The sequence below is a fragment of the Xyrauchen texanus genome, chromosome 39 (genome assembly GCF_025860055.1).
Source record: "Xyrauchen texanus isolate HMW12.3.18 chromosome 39, RBS_HiC_50CHRs, whole genome shotgun sequence".
Taxonomy (NCBI): domain Eukaryota; kingdom Metazoa; phylum Chordata; class Actinopteri; order Cypriniformes; family Catostomidae; genus Xyrauchen; species Xyrauchen texanus.
The window spans coordinates 17,055,749-17,071,148 of NC_068314.1; the positions used below are offsets into that span (position 1 = coordinate 17,055,749).

General features: G+C 36.1%; 1 protein-coding gene across 1 annotated transcript; it reads left to right on the forward strand.

The window, feature by feature from the left end:
- Positions 1-7,518: 7,518 nt before the first annotated feature.
- zgc:113223 (uncharacterized protein LOC541424 homolog) lies at positions 7,519-15,300 on the forward strand. The gene is made up of 8 exons (XM_052111324.1): positions 7,519-7,672; positions 8,236-8,293; positions 8,968-9,092; positions 9,600-9,674; positions 9,800-9,895; positions 11,491-11,613; positions 12,229-12,387; positions 14,413-15,300. The coding sequence occupies exons 1-8, from the start codon at positions 7,601-7,603 to the stop codon at positions 14,521-14,523; spliced, it is 819 nt and encodes a 272-aa protein (XP_051967284.1). The 5' UTR covers positions 7,519-7,600; the 3' UTR covers positions 14,524-15,300.
- Positions 15,301-15,400: the final 100 nt, after the last annotated feature.

The following is a 15,400-nucleotide window of genomic DNA, read 5'->3' on the forward strand; positions in this document are numbered from 1 at the left end:
CAAAGCCTGTTTCCAGATTTCATTTTATTGAGTGGAATGATTTAAGGGATGTGAGATCTTCAGATTAAATTACACTTCCTTTTAAAATAAATGTTTGCATAAACCATGGAATATATATATATATATATATATATATATATATATATATATATATATATATATATATATATATATATATATATAGTTTGAGAGATAGTATAGTTTGTTCAGTGGGTTGTACTCAAACATATATATATATATATATATATATATATATATATATATATATATATATATACATACAGTTGAAGTTAGAAGTTTACATACACCGTAGCCAAATACATTTAAACTCACATTAAAAGTTTTTCACAATTCCTGACATTTAATCGTAGAAAACATTCCCTGTCTTAGGCCAGTTAGGATCACTACTTTATTTAAAAAATTAGAATATTGAAATATTGAAAAACTAATAATAGTAGAGAGAATTATTTATTCCAGCTTTTATTTCTTTCATCACATTCCCAGTGGGTCAGAAGTTTAAATACACTTTGTTAGTATTTGGTAGCATTAAACATTTTAAATAGCCTTTCACAAGCTTCTCCCAATGATTTGCTGAAATTTTGGCCCATTCCTCCAGATAGAACTGGTGTAACTGGATCAGGTTTGTAGGCCTCCTTGCTCGCACATGCTTTTTCAGTTCTGCCCACAAATTTCCCATTGGATTGATGTCAGGGCTTTGTGATGGCCACTCTAATACCTGGAATTTGATGTCTTTAAGCCATTTTGTAACAAATTTGGAGGTATATTGGGGTCTTAGTCCATTTTGAAGACCCATTTGTGACCAAGCTTTAACTTTTTGGCTGATGTCTTGAGATGTTGCTTCAATATATCAGCATAATTTTTCTTCCTCATGATTCCATCTATTTTGTTAAGTGCACCAGTCCCTCCTGCAGCAACCCCCATGCTTTATGGTTGGGATGGTGTTCTTCGGCTTGCAAGCCTCACCGTTTTTTCCTCCAAACATATAGATGGTCATTATGGCCAAACAGTTAACATTTTGTTTCATCAGACCAGAGGACATTTCTCCTTTGCTGTTGTTCTGGGATTGATTTGCACTTTTCGCACCAAACTACATTAATCTCTAGAAGACAGAATGCGTCTCCTTCCTGAGCGATATGATGGCTGCGTGGTCCTATTGTATTTAAACTGGCATACAGTTTGTACAGATGAGCATGGCACATTCAGGTGTTTGGAAATAGCTCCCAAGGATGAACCAGACTTGTGGAGGTCCACAAATTTTTTTCTGATGTCTTGGCTGAGTTCTTTTGATTTTCCCATGATGTCAAGCAAAGCAGCACTGAGTTTGAAGGTAGGCCTTAAAATACATGCACAGGTACGCCTCCAATTGACTCCAATTAGCCTATCATAAGCTAATTGGCTAATTGCCTAAAGGCTTGACATCACTTTCTGGACTTTTCCAAGCTGCTTAAAGGCACAGTTAACTTGACCCACTGGAACTGTGATATAGTCAATTAAAAGTGAAACAATCTGGACTTCCTGTTGAGCATGTGAGAGAGAAGATGCACGTGAAGTGGGCTCCCGAGCATTTTGTCTTACATTTATATCTTTCAGGCTACCTGAAGCTTTTAACACACTTGGTGGTTTCTTTTTTTAATTACTCATTCTAAGATTGTAGCTTATGGCTTCTGAAAGGCAATGGAAACTTGAAACGTCAGCGACAGCAATAGAGGGCTGCAGGTAAAAGCAGTCATTGACTCAGCTCTTACCCCAGTTGTTCAGTCTTTTGATATTTAAAAATCGAGCATTGTGTCACAAGGACAGCATATTGACGAGCTTAATCAGCACTTGAATGACTACAGCGACCGCATTGTAGCACTGGAACAGACGGTGCTAAAGTTGAATTCGTTGAAGTTGAATTGGAGTCACGCTCTCGGTGTTGCAATCTTCGGGTCATCGGCATACCTGAGCGAACAGAAGGGAGCTATCCATTTACCTTCATGTAAATTTTTCCAGGATGTGCTTGGATCAGAAATCTTTTCAACTCATCCGCTGCTGGATAGAGCATATCGTATTGGCCCTGCGCCTTCGGCTGACCGGAAAAATCAAAGGCCTAGAGTGATGATCGTGCAGTTTCACTACTTCAGCGACAAAGAAAAGGCTGTTCGGCGTTTGAATAGGAACCAACTCTTCTATCAGAGCCGTAAGGTCTTCATTTTCCCTGACTTCAACTCCAGTGTTACTAAAAAGAGGGCGGCATTTACAACTGAGAGAAGCTGCGTGGTGTTGTTGTTTTTTTGTTTTTTTTCTCCCTTCACTTGTGGCCTCCTCTCTACATATATATTAACCTAACTTGACGGACAATACCAGAAGCTCAATTAGATTCCTGCATTGGAATGTGAAAGGACTGAATGGTCCCATTAAAAGATCAAACATTTTGACACATTTAAAACTGCAAAAACCGGTTGTTGTATTCCTCCAGGAGACTCATCTGTGCCTCAAGGATCAATGCAGACTCCAAGCTCGCTGGACATCGCATGTTTCATTCCAACTTTCCAGGTCTAGAGGAGTTGCCATTTTGATTAATAAGACTGTGCCTTTCTCTATTGACAATGTTATTTTGGATGGTAGATTTGTAGTTGTGAAAGGGGAACTTTCACCAGTAGTTTTGGTAAATGTATATGCCCCAAATTGTGATAATACCCTTTTTGCTCAGAATTTGTTGTCAACGATCCCAGCTCTAAACACACATCTTTTGATATTTGGGGGAGATTTAAACTGTGTTATTGATCCAGATTTGGATAAATAAAGTACTGTTATGAAAGTTCCCTCTGCCATGTCAAAGATATTTTCTGAGTTTATGGTTCAGAATGGTTACATTGTCCCTTGGAGACACTTTAATCCCACAGCGAGAAAATATTCGGATTTCCATCAATCTTTCTCTCGTATAGATTCTTTTTTTTATCAATAGTTCTCTAATTCCTCAGGTTGTAAATTCTGAATATCTGTCCATTTTTATTTCAGACCATGCCCCTCTAAGTCTTGACATTCTTTTATTTTCATATCACACTTCTTGACCGCCCTGGAGGTTCAATTCCTTGCTTCTATCTGAATCAGCATTTTGTGAATATATTTCTAATTCAATAGATGATTTTCTCTTTAATAATCAGACCGATTCAATCTCTTATTCCTTACTTTGGGAAACATTGAAAGCTTTTTTAAGAGGACAGATAATATCTTACTCTGCTTATGTTAAGCCTGGTGGTGCACTAACCTCAGATCCTGTGGAGATTAATTCGACTCTTAAAAACATTTAGTCCTCGCTGTACAAAACTGAGGCTTCTGAACATTCAGAGGACATGAACCATTTTCTTGGGCGTATTATGTTCCCTAAGGTTGATTCTCTTTTAGCATCTGAACTTGATAGATCCATTACCTTAGAGGAGATTATTAAATCAATTAATTTGGTACAATCTAAGAAATACCCTGGCCCAGATGGGCTGCCTTCCAAATTTTAAAAGAAATTTCATGCTAAATTGGCCCCACTTCTTTTGTCTGTATTTGAGGAATCTTTAGAGCTAGGTATGTTGCCCCCAACATTGAGACAAACATCTATAACTCTATTGCTTAAAGATGGGAAGGACCCAACATTATGTAACTCATACAGACCTATTAGCCTCCTCAATGTTGATGTTAAGATTTTAGCCAAACATTTGGCCTCTCCTTTAGAGGCAATACTTCCTAGTATTTCAACATCTCTCCCTGCTATGGTGTTCTCTTCTCTCACCTTGTCCCTTTCACATTACATGGATAAACATTAGTATGCTCTTCTCTCAAAATATCCTTCCAATTTCATCATCATTTTAAATTTACCTCGGCATCAACCATGAGTCCTATACGTAATAATCATCTCTTTCCTTCTCCCTTTTCAGATTCTGTATTCTCTTTCAGGGAAAGAAAGGTCTGAAATTCTTTGAGGATCTTTTCATTAATAATGTGTTTGCAAGTTTTTCTGAATTATCCTCATCATTTAATCTGCTTCCCTCTCACCTATTTCGTTATTTTCAAATTAGGCACTGTGCCTCCTCTCTGTTCTCTGGGTTTCCCTCTCTGCCTACAAAGTCTACATGGGAAGAGGCATTTAAACTGAATCCCCATATGGGTGGGATTATCTCAAAGATATATGCAGTTATCTTGTCAAAGGATTATTCTCACAGTATTAAAACTATCAGGACTTGGGAAGAGGAACTTGACTACTGGAGTAGAGTATTAAACAATGTATGTACCACCACTTTGTGTGCTAGACTTAGCTTTATACAATTTAAAACAATTTACAGAGCTCATCTCTCGAAGACAAAACTTTCTAAAATATATCCCAATGTTTCAGATTTGTGTGATAAATGTAAACTTTCACCATGTAACCTTAGCCATAGGTTTGTACTTTGTCCCAAATTGCAAAACGTTTTGAATTCTTTCTTTACAATAGTTTCTGATGTCCTAGGGGTCAAGTTAGTTGTTAGCCCTTTGATTGCAGTCTTTGGTGTTTCATCTCAGTCTCAGCCTTTATGCCGTAGACAGGCTGACGTTGTGGCTTTTGCATCTCTTCTCGCTAGGTGCAGAATCCTGTTATCTTGGAGTTCCCCACAACCCCCTTCGATTTCAGTTTGGCTCAAAGATTTGGCGTTTTTTTTTTACTTGAAAAAATTAAGTACAATATTAGAGGTAGGGGGAATCTTTCTTTGAAAAAATTTATAAAATTTTTTAATGATTTACCAACCTTAGACTGGACTGAGTGGAGGTGTGTATATATATATATATATATATATATATATATATATATATATATATATATATATATATATCACACATATACATGTATGTAAGTCCTGTTGTTCTGATTGGGGATTGTTCTGTTGGGGTTGGGTAGGGTTGTATATGGTGGGTGGGGTGGTATAAAATGTAAAAATACAATTTGCCATAATAAAAATTCTATGACGAAAAAACAAAGTGAAACAATCTGTCTTTAAACAATTGTTGAAAAAATTACTCGTGTCATGCACATAGTTCCTAAATGACTTAACTATAGTTTGCTAATATGAAATTTATGGAGTGGTTAAAAGAATTAATGACTTCAACCATAGTGCATATAAACTTCTGACTTCAACTGTGTGTATGTATGTATGTATGTATATATATATATATATATATATATATATATATATATATATATATATATATATATATGGCTGCTTTTCTTAATTATTCGGTTTGTCATCCATTTCAAAAACTTTTTTTTTAAATAAAATTTTAGTTTTGCAATTAAATAAATTAATATTTTGGCACAATTATATTTTTGTCTACAAAACTAATTTCAAAATTTTAAGCATACGCCTTCAGATCATAAGGTTTTTAAGATCATGAGAAACATTTCAGGCAAGTGACTCCAAACTTAGGTAGTGTATATATAAACTCCAGAAAACATGGAATGTGAAAATTAGATTGAACTAAGACTGCACACCCTATTGTATGGATTGTTGTTCTATCCCTCACAGGGATAAATATGGCATCTAACGTAACTACAATCCATTATTTTCACTTATACTGAACATACAACACACGATCATTAACCATGCTGATGTATCACAAACCATTCAACCAGAAATATTACAAACAAAAAGAAGGATTTCAGGTCAGAAATGTGTCAAAAGCATCAAAGTGACACATTCGAAGATCAATTATAATGTTGACAACAGATTGTGGATGATAATAGTAGCTAAGGTCTGGGAAGTGGAAAGGCTCTTCTCTGGAGATCATGTTAACATAGGAAATAGCACTGAACCTTGTGCATTTCATTTCCATTTAATGCACTGAAACTGGTTAGTCATGGATCAGTGTGTTTATCACTGACAATAACCTCCATAAATTAACGTGTCTATGCACCAAACATCCAATATGAAGAACAAATACGATTCTTCTGTTGATATTAATCTTTGTTTTGTTTTCATTAGTGCCATGGCCAGTCATCAACCAGTCAATAAACAAATCTCAGGTTCATAAGTTCAGACTTGAGCTTCCTCTGGTCCCCTGTGCGATGTCAAAGCACGCTCCTCCTCACCTCTGTCACATTTCTTTCCAAAGACTCCCCTGTTGCTTCAGCTTGTCTGTCCTCCGTGTGAGATCACTGCGTGCCTCCTGCAATCGCTCGTGCAGCTCTGTGTTACGCCTGCTCTGCAGGTATCTCACCACCACTTCTCTGCTTCTGAAACTGCCATTCAAATCTGAAAGATGACACCTCAGTGGTCAAAGGCAAGACCCAACATTTCCATTATGAAAAAGTGCCTGAAATTTGACCAGCAAACCACCTTAGGCTTGGTTCAACAGTTTGTTATTTTCCAGCAATGGAAGCACTTCACATTGTCTGTCCACTGCAAAGGGATCATAGTCATGTTGTGCTGCAATATTCATGAGATATTTAAAAATATAGTTAGGGGGTGTTCACACAGTATGCATTCTTGCCTTTAAAAAATATAGATGAAGTGCACTGGAATGGAATAAAACACCATCTTCAGATGAATAGCTCTTGATAATACCGTTTTAAAATAGCCATTTCAATGCTTATGGCACCATATATTGACACGGACGTGACACAATGAACAAAAGAAGTCTCAAAGGCATATGTACCAAGACAAACAATTACAATAGAACACTGATTCTTGGGAAATGTATATGCCATTTGATTTCAAATTTGATTTCCAAATTATTCAGGCACCAATTATTTAAAAAAAAATATTTTACATTATCATACACTCCCCACAAAAAATACAAATATGTAAATTCAAAAGAAACATTACTATGCAGAAGGAAAATGCTGAATTAAAAAATATTGTCTACTTCTTACATAAGCTTCCTCAGTTGTGTTTCTACTTCTTGTTAACACTGTTAGATATTTAAGAAAACATTTAGAAAATCAATGTAATAGAAAGTAAAAAAAAAAAGTACATTTAAAGTCATCTTGAAGGTCATCTTTCCATATTTTTCCTGCTTAAGTTTAACCAGGTCACACAAACTCAGTAATGTATTGCATTGTGTGTGTGTGTGTGTGTGTGTGTGTGTGTGTGTGTGTGTGTGTGTGTGTGTGTGTGTGTGTGTGTGTGTCAGATGTGGGTGTAATTAGTAATATGCTGACATACAGGAGTTGAACAGACCGATTACTTGTTATACTGCACTTCATTACAAGACATCATCAAACCAATGCAAAAGACTGATGAAAGGACATTTGACGTTTCGTTACTCTAAATTTGTAAAATGCATATTAAAACGCAAGGGCAAGGCTGTTGTGTTATGCAAATTTCAATGCACTTCTATTTTACAGTAGGCTATTGAACAGTTCCACAGGACACTGCTCACTTGGGCACAACAATCTGGGAACAGCAGCGCAATGTAACTGTGGTATGAATGCAAAGTCAGACAGGTATGTGTGCACCTTGAGCAGGCAAGCAGTAACACGTCTTTGAGGTAAAACCAGGGGGTGTACATGGAAAACTGCTTCCATGCCTCGGAAGAATAAAGGCTGCATTTGTTTTTTTCATGAAACGGAGATAAAATGAAAACCAGTAGAAAGAGGTCATACAGAGCCGTAAAGTACACGTTATTTGTCTGTTGCTACATCTTCTGGGTAAGAGCATGTCTAATACATGTTTAATGTATTCACTGTAATGGAGCATACATTTGTTCGTTAACATGTTGAAAGTATGTGTAGTGTTTTAGTAATTAATAATAATGTCCTTTCCATTAAATAGGGCTACATGTACACTCAAAAATATATATATTTTGTTAGATTTTCAAATAAAAGTAAATAGTAAAATTTAATAAAATAAAAAATGAAATATATATATATATATATAAATATTACACTGTTCAATTTGATGGAATGTTGAGTGTAATTTTTATTTTGTTTATTTATATATTTATTTATTGAGCATACTATTAAAAACAGATTTAAAAATACTTAATACTTTAATGTGCTTATATTCAGGATAGCTAATGTGGTGAAAGGTGAAAACGATGCTAGGGGCCCACAGGTCAGGAGAGGCCCACAACAAATTTTAAACTGTATTTTTGAATATGAAAGGGGCCTAGAATTCCTTGCATATTTTTTTTTACTTGTACTTTTTCTTAGTTATTTATGGTATGAAGTCATTCCAAATATTTTAGACAAATGAGTGTGATTTGGTTTAGGTATTTAGTGCTGTCCTGATTGCTGTTGGGATCTACGCGAAGGCTGCCAAAGAGTCAGGTATTAAACAACATTAAATATATTCTAGGTATGATTATTTTTATATTCAATTAAAGCTATTAACGTTTTTTATATTAATTATTATTAATATTTACAAGCATTATTGTTACATTCTATAATAACTGCCAGATCATTATAGCTTTAATGTCAGGGAGACCAGGTTTAATTGGCATAGTTGAGGGTTTGATCCCCTCTTACATTTTATCTTATTTTTTAGCCATAAATTAGGAAAATGTAGGAAATATTTAATAAGTAACTGACTTATTATTATTGAATAATTGACATTGACTCATCCTCATCTTTTTCTTCTGTGGAAAAATAAAAAAGTCAGTTGATCGGCAGAACCATTCACTTTTCTTGCATAATAAAATTAAAGTAAATGATAACTGAGGCAGTCATCCTGCTGATGATTCTTTTGTTTTCAACAGAAGAAAAACATATAGAACTACAGGAGAATGGGTAAATGACAGCAGAATTTTCATTTTTAAGATTTCATTGACCATCCCAAGTTGGGTTATCTTACATTTATAGTTCTATGAGATATTCAACTAAGATTTTCACATGCCAACCCACCTTCCTTCATTTAAAAAGAAATGTCAAGAAGCTTTGATTCAGATTGATTTATCTTTTGTTCCATTCTCTTGTGTTATATTTTGTTTACTAATGTTTCACAGACGTAGTAGACACGCTGATCACAGATCCAGCACTGTTGTTGATCATCGTGGGTTCTCTCATGTTCACCATCACGTTCTTCGGGTGTTTTGGAGCATTGCGCAACATCTCTGTGCTGCTGAACACGGTCAGATGGAGTTTTCACACCTAATTCAAAACTGTCTTCTGTCCTCTAGAATTAGAATAATATTTTTATCATAGTAGCCATTGGGTAAGCAAGTAAACACTAGAAAACTGCCACATTTTACGCAATTCATTAATTCAAATTTCTGTTGGCTAGTTTGATTATTTCTGTTCCTTTACAATCTGTGCTGTTAGTAGGGTATTCTTGGTGGTTTCTAGGACATTTTAAGACAGTTACTAGGGTATACTTGTTGGTTGGTAAGCAAATAAAGAAAGATTTATATATATATATATATATATATATATATATATATATATATATATATATATATATATATATATATATTATTATTATTATTATTTAAAATTAGGGTAAATAAACAGCAGGTTGTGACACCTTAAGTTATATAGTTATATAAAACCTGTTGTGTACTGCAGAGTTACGTTTTAGTGATATTTCAGCATTTTGTTTTTCATCAGTTTACAAAGAAATACTGAAGTATCTGTTCAGTTTGTAGGAATATTGTTGGCCATTTTGCTGCTGCAAGTCACTACTGCTGTGCTGGGCCTTCTCTTCTCTGAAAAGGTGCATACACAGACACTCACAAACAAACTTGCGTCTGCACCTAAACAGAGGGTTATTCCATTTTGGAGATATAATGTTTTGCCATAAATGTTTTTTTAAATATTAATCTCAATATCTGTTGATAGGTTCAAGAGAGGACCGAGCTGATGATGATGAATGCGATTGTGCGCTATCGGGACGATCAGGACTTAGAAAATGTTATTGATTTTGTACAAAAAAAGGTAAAGGAACCTTATCTGCCATTTTAATATAATTCCATATATGTGATACAAGAAACAGACCGATATATCAGTCAGACCGATATAATATTTGGCCATTTTGAGATTGTCAGCATTAGCCAATAACTGTGCCTGATTTGACAATTAACAAAGTTTGTCCCAAACCCGTATGACTTTCTTTCTTATGCGGAACACAAATGTTTTAAAGAATATCTCGGTCTGTCTTTTCAATACAATGATAGTGGGCAGTGCCTCACTTTAAAGGGATAGTTCACCCAAAAATGAAAATTCTCTCATCATTTACTCACCCTAATGCCATCTCTGACGTGCATGACTTTCTTTCATCTGCCGAACACAAATTGAAGATTTTTAGAAGAATTTCTCTGCTGTTTTGGTTCATACAATGCAAGTGAATGGGTGCCAACATTTTGAAGCTCCCAAAATCACATGAATCAGCATAAAAATAATCCAATCAACTCCAGTGGTTTAATCAGTGTCTTCTGAAGTTATATGATAGTTGCGAATGAGAAATAGTTCAACATTTAAGTCCTTTTTTTTACTATAAATTGTTCAGTCAGTCTCCACTTTAACTTTCACTTTTACATTCTTCTTCTTGTGTTTTTGGTGATTCACATGCTTCATGCATATCACCCCCTACAGGGCAGGGAGAAGAATTTCTAGGAAAAAAGGACTTAAATATTGATCTGTTTCTCACCCAGACCTATCATATCACTTCTGAAGTCATGGATTAAAACACTGAAGTGTTTTAAACACTGGCACCATTCACTTGCATTGTATGGACCAACAGAGCTGAGAAATTCTTCTAAAAATCTTAATTTGAGTTAAGCAGATGAAATAAAGTCATACATATCATTTACTCACCCTCATGCCATCCCAGATATGTATGACGTTCTTCAAGTTTTTATCATACACTTGGGTCCTTATTTTAAGCTTTAAAGGGATATTTCACCCAAAAATAAAAATTCTCTCATCATTAACTCATCCTCATGCCATCCCAGATGAGAGAATTTATATTTTTGGGTGAAATATCCCTTTAAAGCTTAAAATAAGGACCCAAGCGTATGATAAAAACTTGATCAGTACCGTCGCTCCCTATACGAATATTACACAGTCTGTGTAGGGATCCAACCCCCTAGGGGGCACCTTCTTACCCTAGGGAGGCACTAGGAACTCCCCCAGCTGCCCTTACTTGCATGTTATATATTATTTAAGGACCTGGTAGCAGTCGTAGAACACTCACACGCCCAGCGCTCGCACTTTCAATCATTTTCCCCCATCCGTTAATCTCGGTGGCCCTGATCTTGATGTCCATTGTGTGTAGATGAGTACATGTGAGAAGCTTGTTCTCAGTGGCTTGCGAGTTCATGTGAGAATTTGCATTCTTTTTAGTGCTAAAAAACACAAATTGAACTACTGTGAATGAGCTTTTCTCTTGGCGCTCATGGATGCGCAACAGACATCAAGACTCCTTTTGTGTTTTGCATGTGAAAGAAAGTCTTATGGGATTGTAACGACAAGAGTGTGACTGAGAAAATTATGACAGCATAAAAACTATTCCTTTTCTCTGTGTCCTGCAGTTTCAGTGTTGTGGGGTGGATTCCTTTAAAGACTGGTCTAAAAATATGTATTTCAACTGTTCTGCCCCCAGCCTGGAGGCCTGTGGAGTGCCCTACTCCTGCTGTATACGGCACAAGAATGAGGTCAAATATTAGGAATGAGCTACTCTTGTCATACTCTTATATAATTAATAGTTCGGTTTATAACAAGTCTGCATATCAAGTATGATTCTATCAATTAGTGAGATTCAGCAACTAATTCAGCTACTAGGCTATTCAATTTCAACATGGTTTTTAGATTGTAGGAAACAAACATGAGTGGTGTTTGCCTGGGCAAAACTCGCTGCCACAAATCTAAGGTGTTCTGTATAGTTTTGTGTGTTTTCTGGGTGCATACTGGCCCAAGTCAAAATAACCCACTCCCATGTCTCTACGTTTTTCTGGTTTCCACAAAATTAATAGCACACCTCTCAGCAAACTGCATGATTTGAGGTTTTATTCATGTCTGTAATTCAAACTGTGCAGGACAAGTTAAACACCTAAGTTTAATGCCTAGGGTTAGGGGTTTGCAAAGTACTTTAGAAGTTCAAGCAATAATTTATAATGATGCTTGCTTTAGGAAGCAAAGCTTATAATGTTCCTAAATGTATTCATGATTTCATTTTTATTCATTTTTAAGAATGTCTACAATGATTTATTATGAAGAGCTGTCCACCTTATACTACACTATATTTGACCATTCCTGTGTTTTATGTGTAGACTGTGTTTAACTCCATGTGTGGCTATGAGACACAAAAGACAAAAACTGTTTCCAGTCAGTTCATCCACACCATCGGCTGTCTGGATAAAATCGTCTGGTGGGGAAAACAGAACCTTCTGCTGGTGGGAGGGATCACCCTTGTCCTACTTTGTCTTGAGGTCAGGTTCACCTAACTTCATTTCTTTCTGAAAATGTGTATTTACATAGAGTAATTATTTCTATGCTTCAACATATATCTGAAGGTACAGTATATTGTGTCTGAAGGTATTGTGAAATTAGGTTTTGCTATGTCTTGTTTACCTTCATGCTTTCAATAACAGTGTTTGTACTGACTTTGCTCTGACTGAAGACACTGTAGAGAACACATACAAGAAGGATTAATAGGGTTGATTAAATCTTTCTTTTTAACTTATTGATATTAGTATGAATTTTAAAAACTACAAAGGGTATAGTGGGATCCAAAAGTCTGACACTGTATTGAAAATTCATGTCACAATAAAGTAAGTTAAATAACAATAAAGTTTATTTTGTATAGTGTCTTTCCAAAGTCCTTGGTAGCATACAGAAATGAAACCGAGAAAATTTGACAAATATACATTATTATAGGATAGGATCAAATACAGTATTTCAAGCAGGTGAGACACAGATGAGTAGTACGAGAACCAACTGTTCCAGAGAGGCTGACAGAGAACATACAACACATAGATCGTGGTCCAGAGCAGCGCAGGCAACAATAGTCACAGAGCAGGGGATGCATTGCATAAAGCATATTTGCATGACTAAATTCTTATAAATGGGCTGCCTACATTTACCCTGATGAGCCAAAACATTATGACCACCTGCCTATTATGGTGTTGGTCCTCCGCGTGTCGCAAAAACAACAACGACCTGCTGAGGCATGGACTCTGAAAGACTCCTGAAGGTGTTCTGATGTATCTGGCACCAAGATATTAGTCCTGTAAGTTGCGAGGTGGGGCCTCCATGTATTGGACTTGTTGGTCCAGCACATCCTATAGATACTCAATCGGATTGACATCTGGGGAATTTGGAGGCCAGGGCAATACCTTGAACTCTTCATCATGGTCCTCAAATCATTCCAGAAGAATGAGTACATTGTGGCAGGGCGCATTATCCTGGTGAAAGAGGCCACTGCCATGAGGGAATACCATTGCCATGAAGGGGTCTACCTGGTCTGCAATTATGTTTAGGTAGATGGTATCAAATTGACGTCCACATGAATGGCTGGACGAATTTACTCTTCCCCAGGTAAATGGCACACGTACATGGCCGTACACATGATGTTAAAGAAAACAGGACTCATCGGACCAGGCAACCTTCTTCCACTGCTCCAAGGTCCAGCTCCGGAGCTTGTGTGCCCATTGTAGGTGCTTCGATGGTGGACAGGGGTCATCATGGGAACACCCTGTTGCCGGTTTGTGGTTTGTTCTTCCTCGGACCACTGTTGGTAGGTACTCACCACTGCTGATCGGGAGCACCCCACAAGCCATGCTGTTTCATAGATGCTCTGAACCGGTCATCTGGCCATAACAATTTGGCCCTTGTCAAAATCGCTCAGGTCTTTACTCCTGCCCCTTTCTCATGCATCCTACACGTTGACTACGAGAACTGATTGTTCGCTTACCATCTAATCTACCCAGACCTTGACATGTGGCCTTGCTAGGAGATGATCACCGTTATTTGCTTCACCTGTGAGTGGTCATAATGTTTTTGATCATCAGTGTATATCGATGTTGCTTGACAGGAAATGGAATTTACAGTATGATAGGACGCACACGGTGCAATAGGCAGAAAAGAACCTCAGAATCAAATTGCACTTGGCCCAGCCCATTAGCGCTTTGCATAACCTATATTCACCTAGACTTAGCAAATGCTTGCACGAAAATATGAAATCTTAATTTCCATGCCCACTGACTTTGCGTGTATGACGTTTCACATAGCACTTCGCTTTAGGCAAAGCACTCTTAAAATAGGGCCTTAAATTAATAATGAATCTCATTTGCTTTTATATTAAAAAGAAATCTATTTATATTGAACTAATTCTGTTAAATTTGTCCACATTATATTTAATTAGACATCACAGTACAACCACAGAAACATTATCCCTGACATACAGTGTCTTTTATGTACAATGCATCGAATTGATTAGTTTCTCTGTTCTTTAGATATGTATGATGTCACTGGCTGCAGTACAGCTCTGCCAAATCAGAAATGTTCAAATGAAGAAGGGGAAAGCTAACGTGGGCCAAAACATTTGTTGCAACAGAAAGTCTTGACAGTTTTTAGACACCCATCTTTCACCATGTGTTCACATTGCGATTCAGTTATGCGCTGCATTAGAAATAACCAGTATATAAAATGTTTCAAATTAGATGCTAAAATGTGAATGGGTCATTCCTGCTATGTAGTATATTTTCACATCCCCATTACGTATACATTTTTTATACCGTTTTCATGGATATTGTTTTCATTGGTAATCAATTAACAGGGTTTTTCCCATCTCCTCAATATCCTTTTCAATAAACACATCATTCTCTAGGAGGATGACAAAAGCACAAATTAGCAATGGATTTTAAGAATTGTTTTGTGGGGTTGGTTTATCACACATTGAAATACCCCATTCAATTTGATAAAGTGATAGAAATCACTATGATAATATCAACATAAAAAAAAATGGTTAGAAACATTTGTTGACACCCTAAATGACACATGTATATAAACTCTCAATCCTTCACTGAGTAATGGCTAACTTTAGCTCTTTTTTGTCATCTTCTTAAGCTTCCAGTTCATTTTTTTTTACCATTTTGTAAAAGAAAGTTCTATAATTAAATAATTAATTAGGTTCTTTGTGCTTTAGCTTGACCAGAAAATATTTCTGTAAGTCTGGTATAACCTTTTATAGAAATACTTTCTTAAATTACAACACAAGCATATTTATTTTCCAAAATTACAGAGTCAAAAGTTACTGCTTCTACATAACAGAAATGGCCCATATATACTCTTTTATTTTACTGTGAGTTACTAAGACAAAAGCTGTGATTAAACTCATGTAATATCATGTTAATAAAATATATTTTACAACATGTGGCCCTTCTTTACCCGCTGTATTTAATTTTATTGACAGAATTACTATAATATAAAGACTATTTTTTG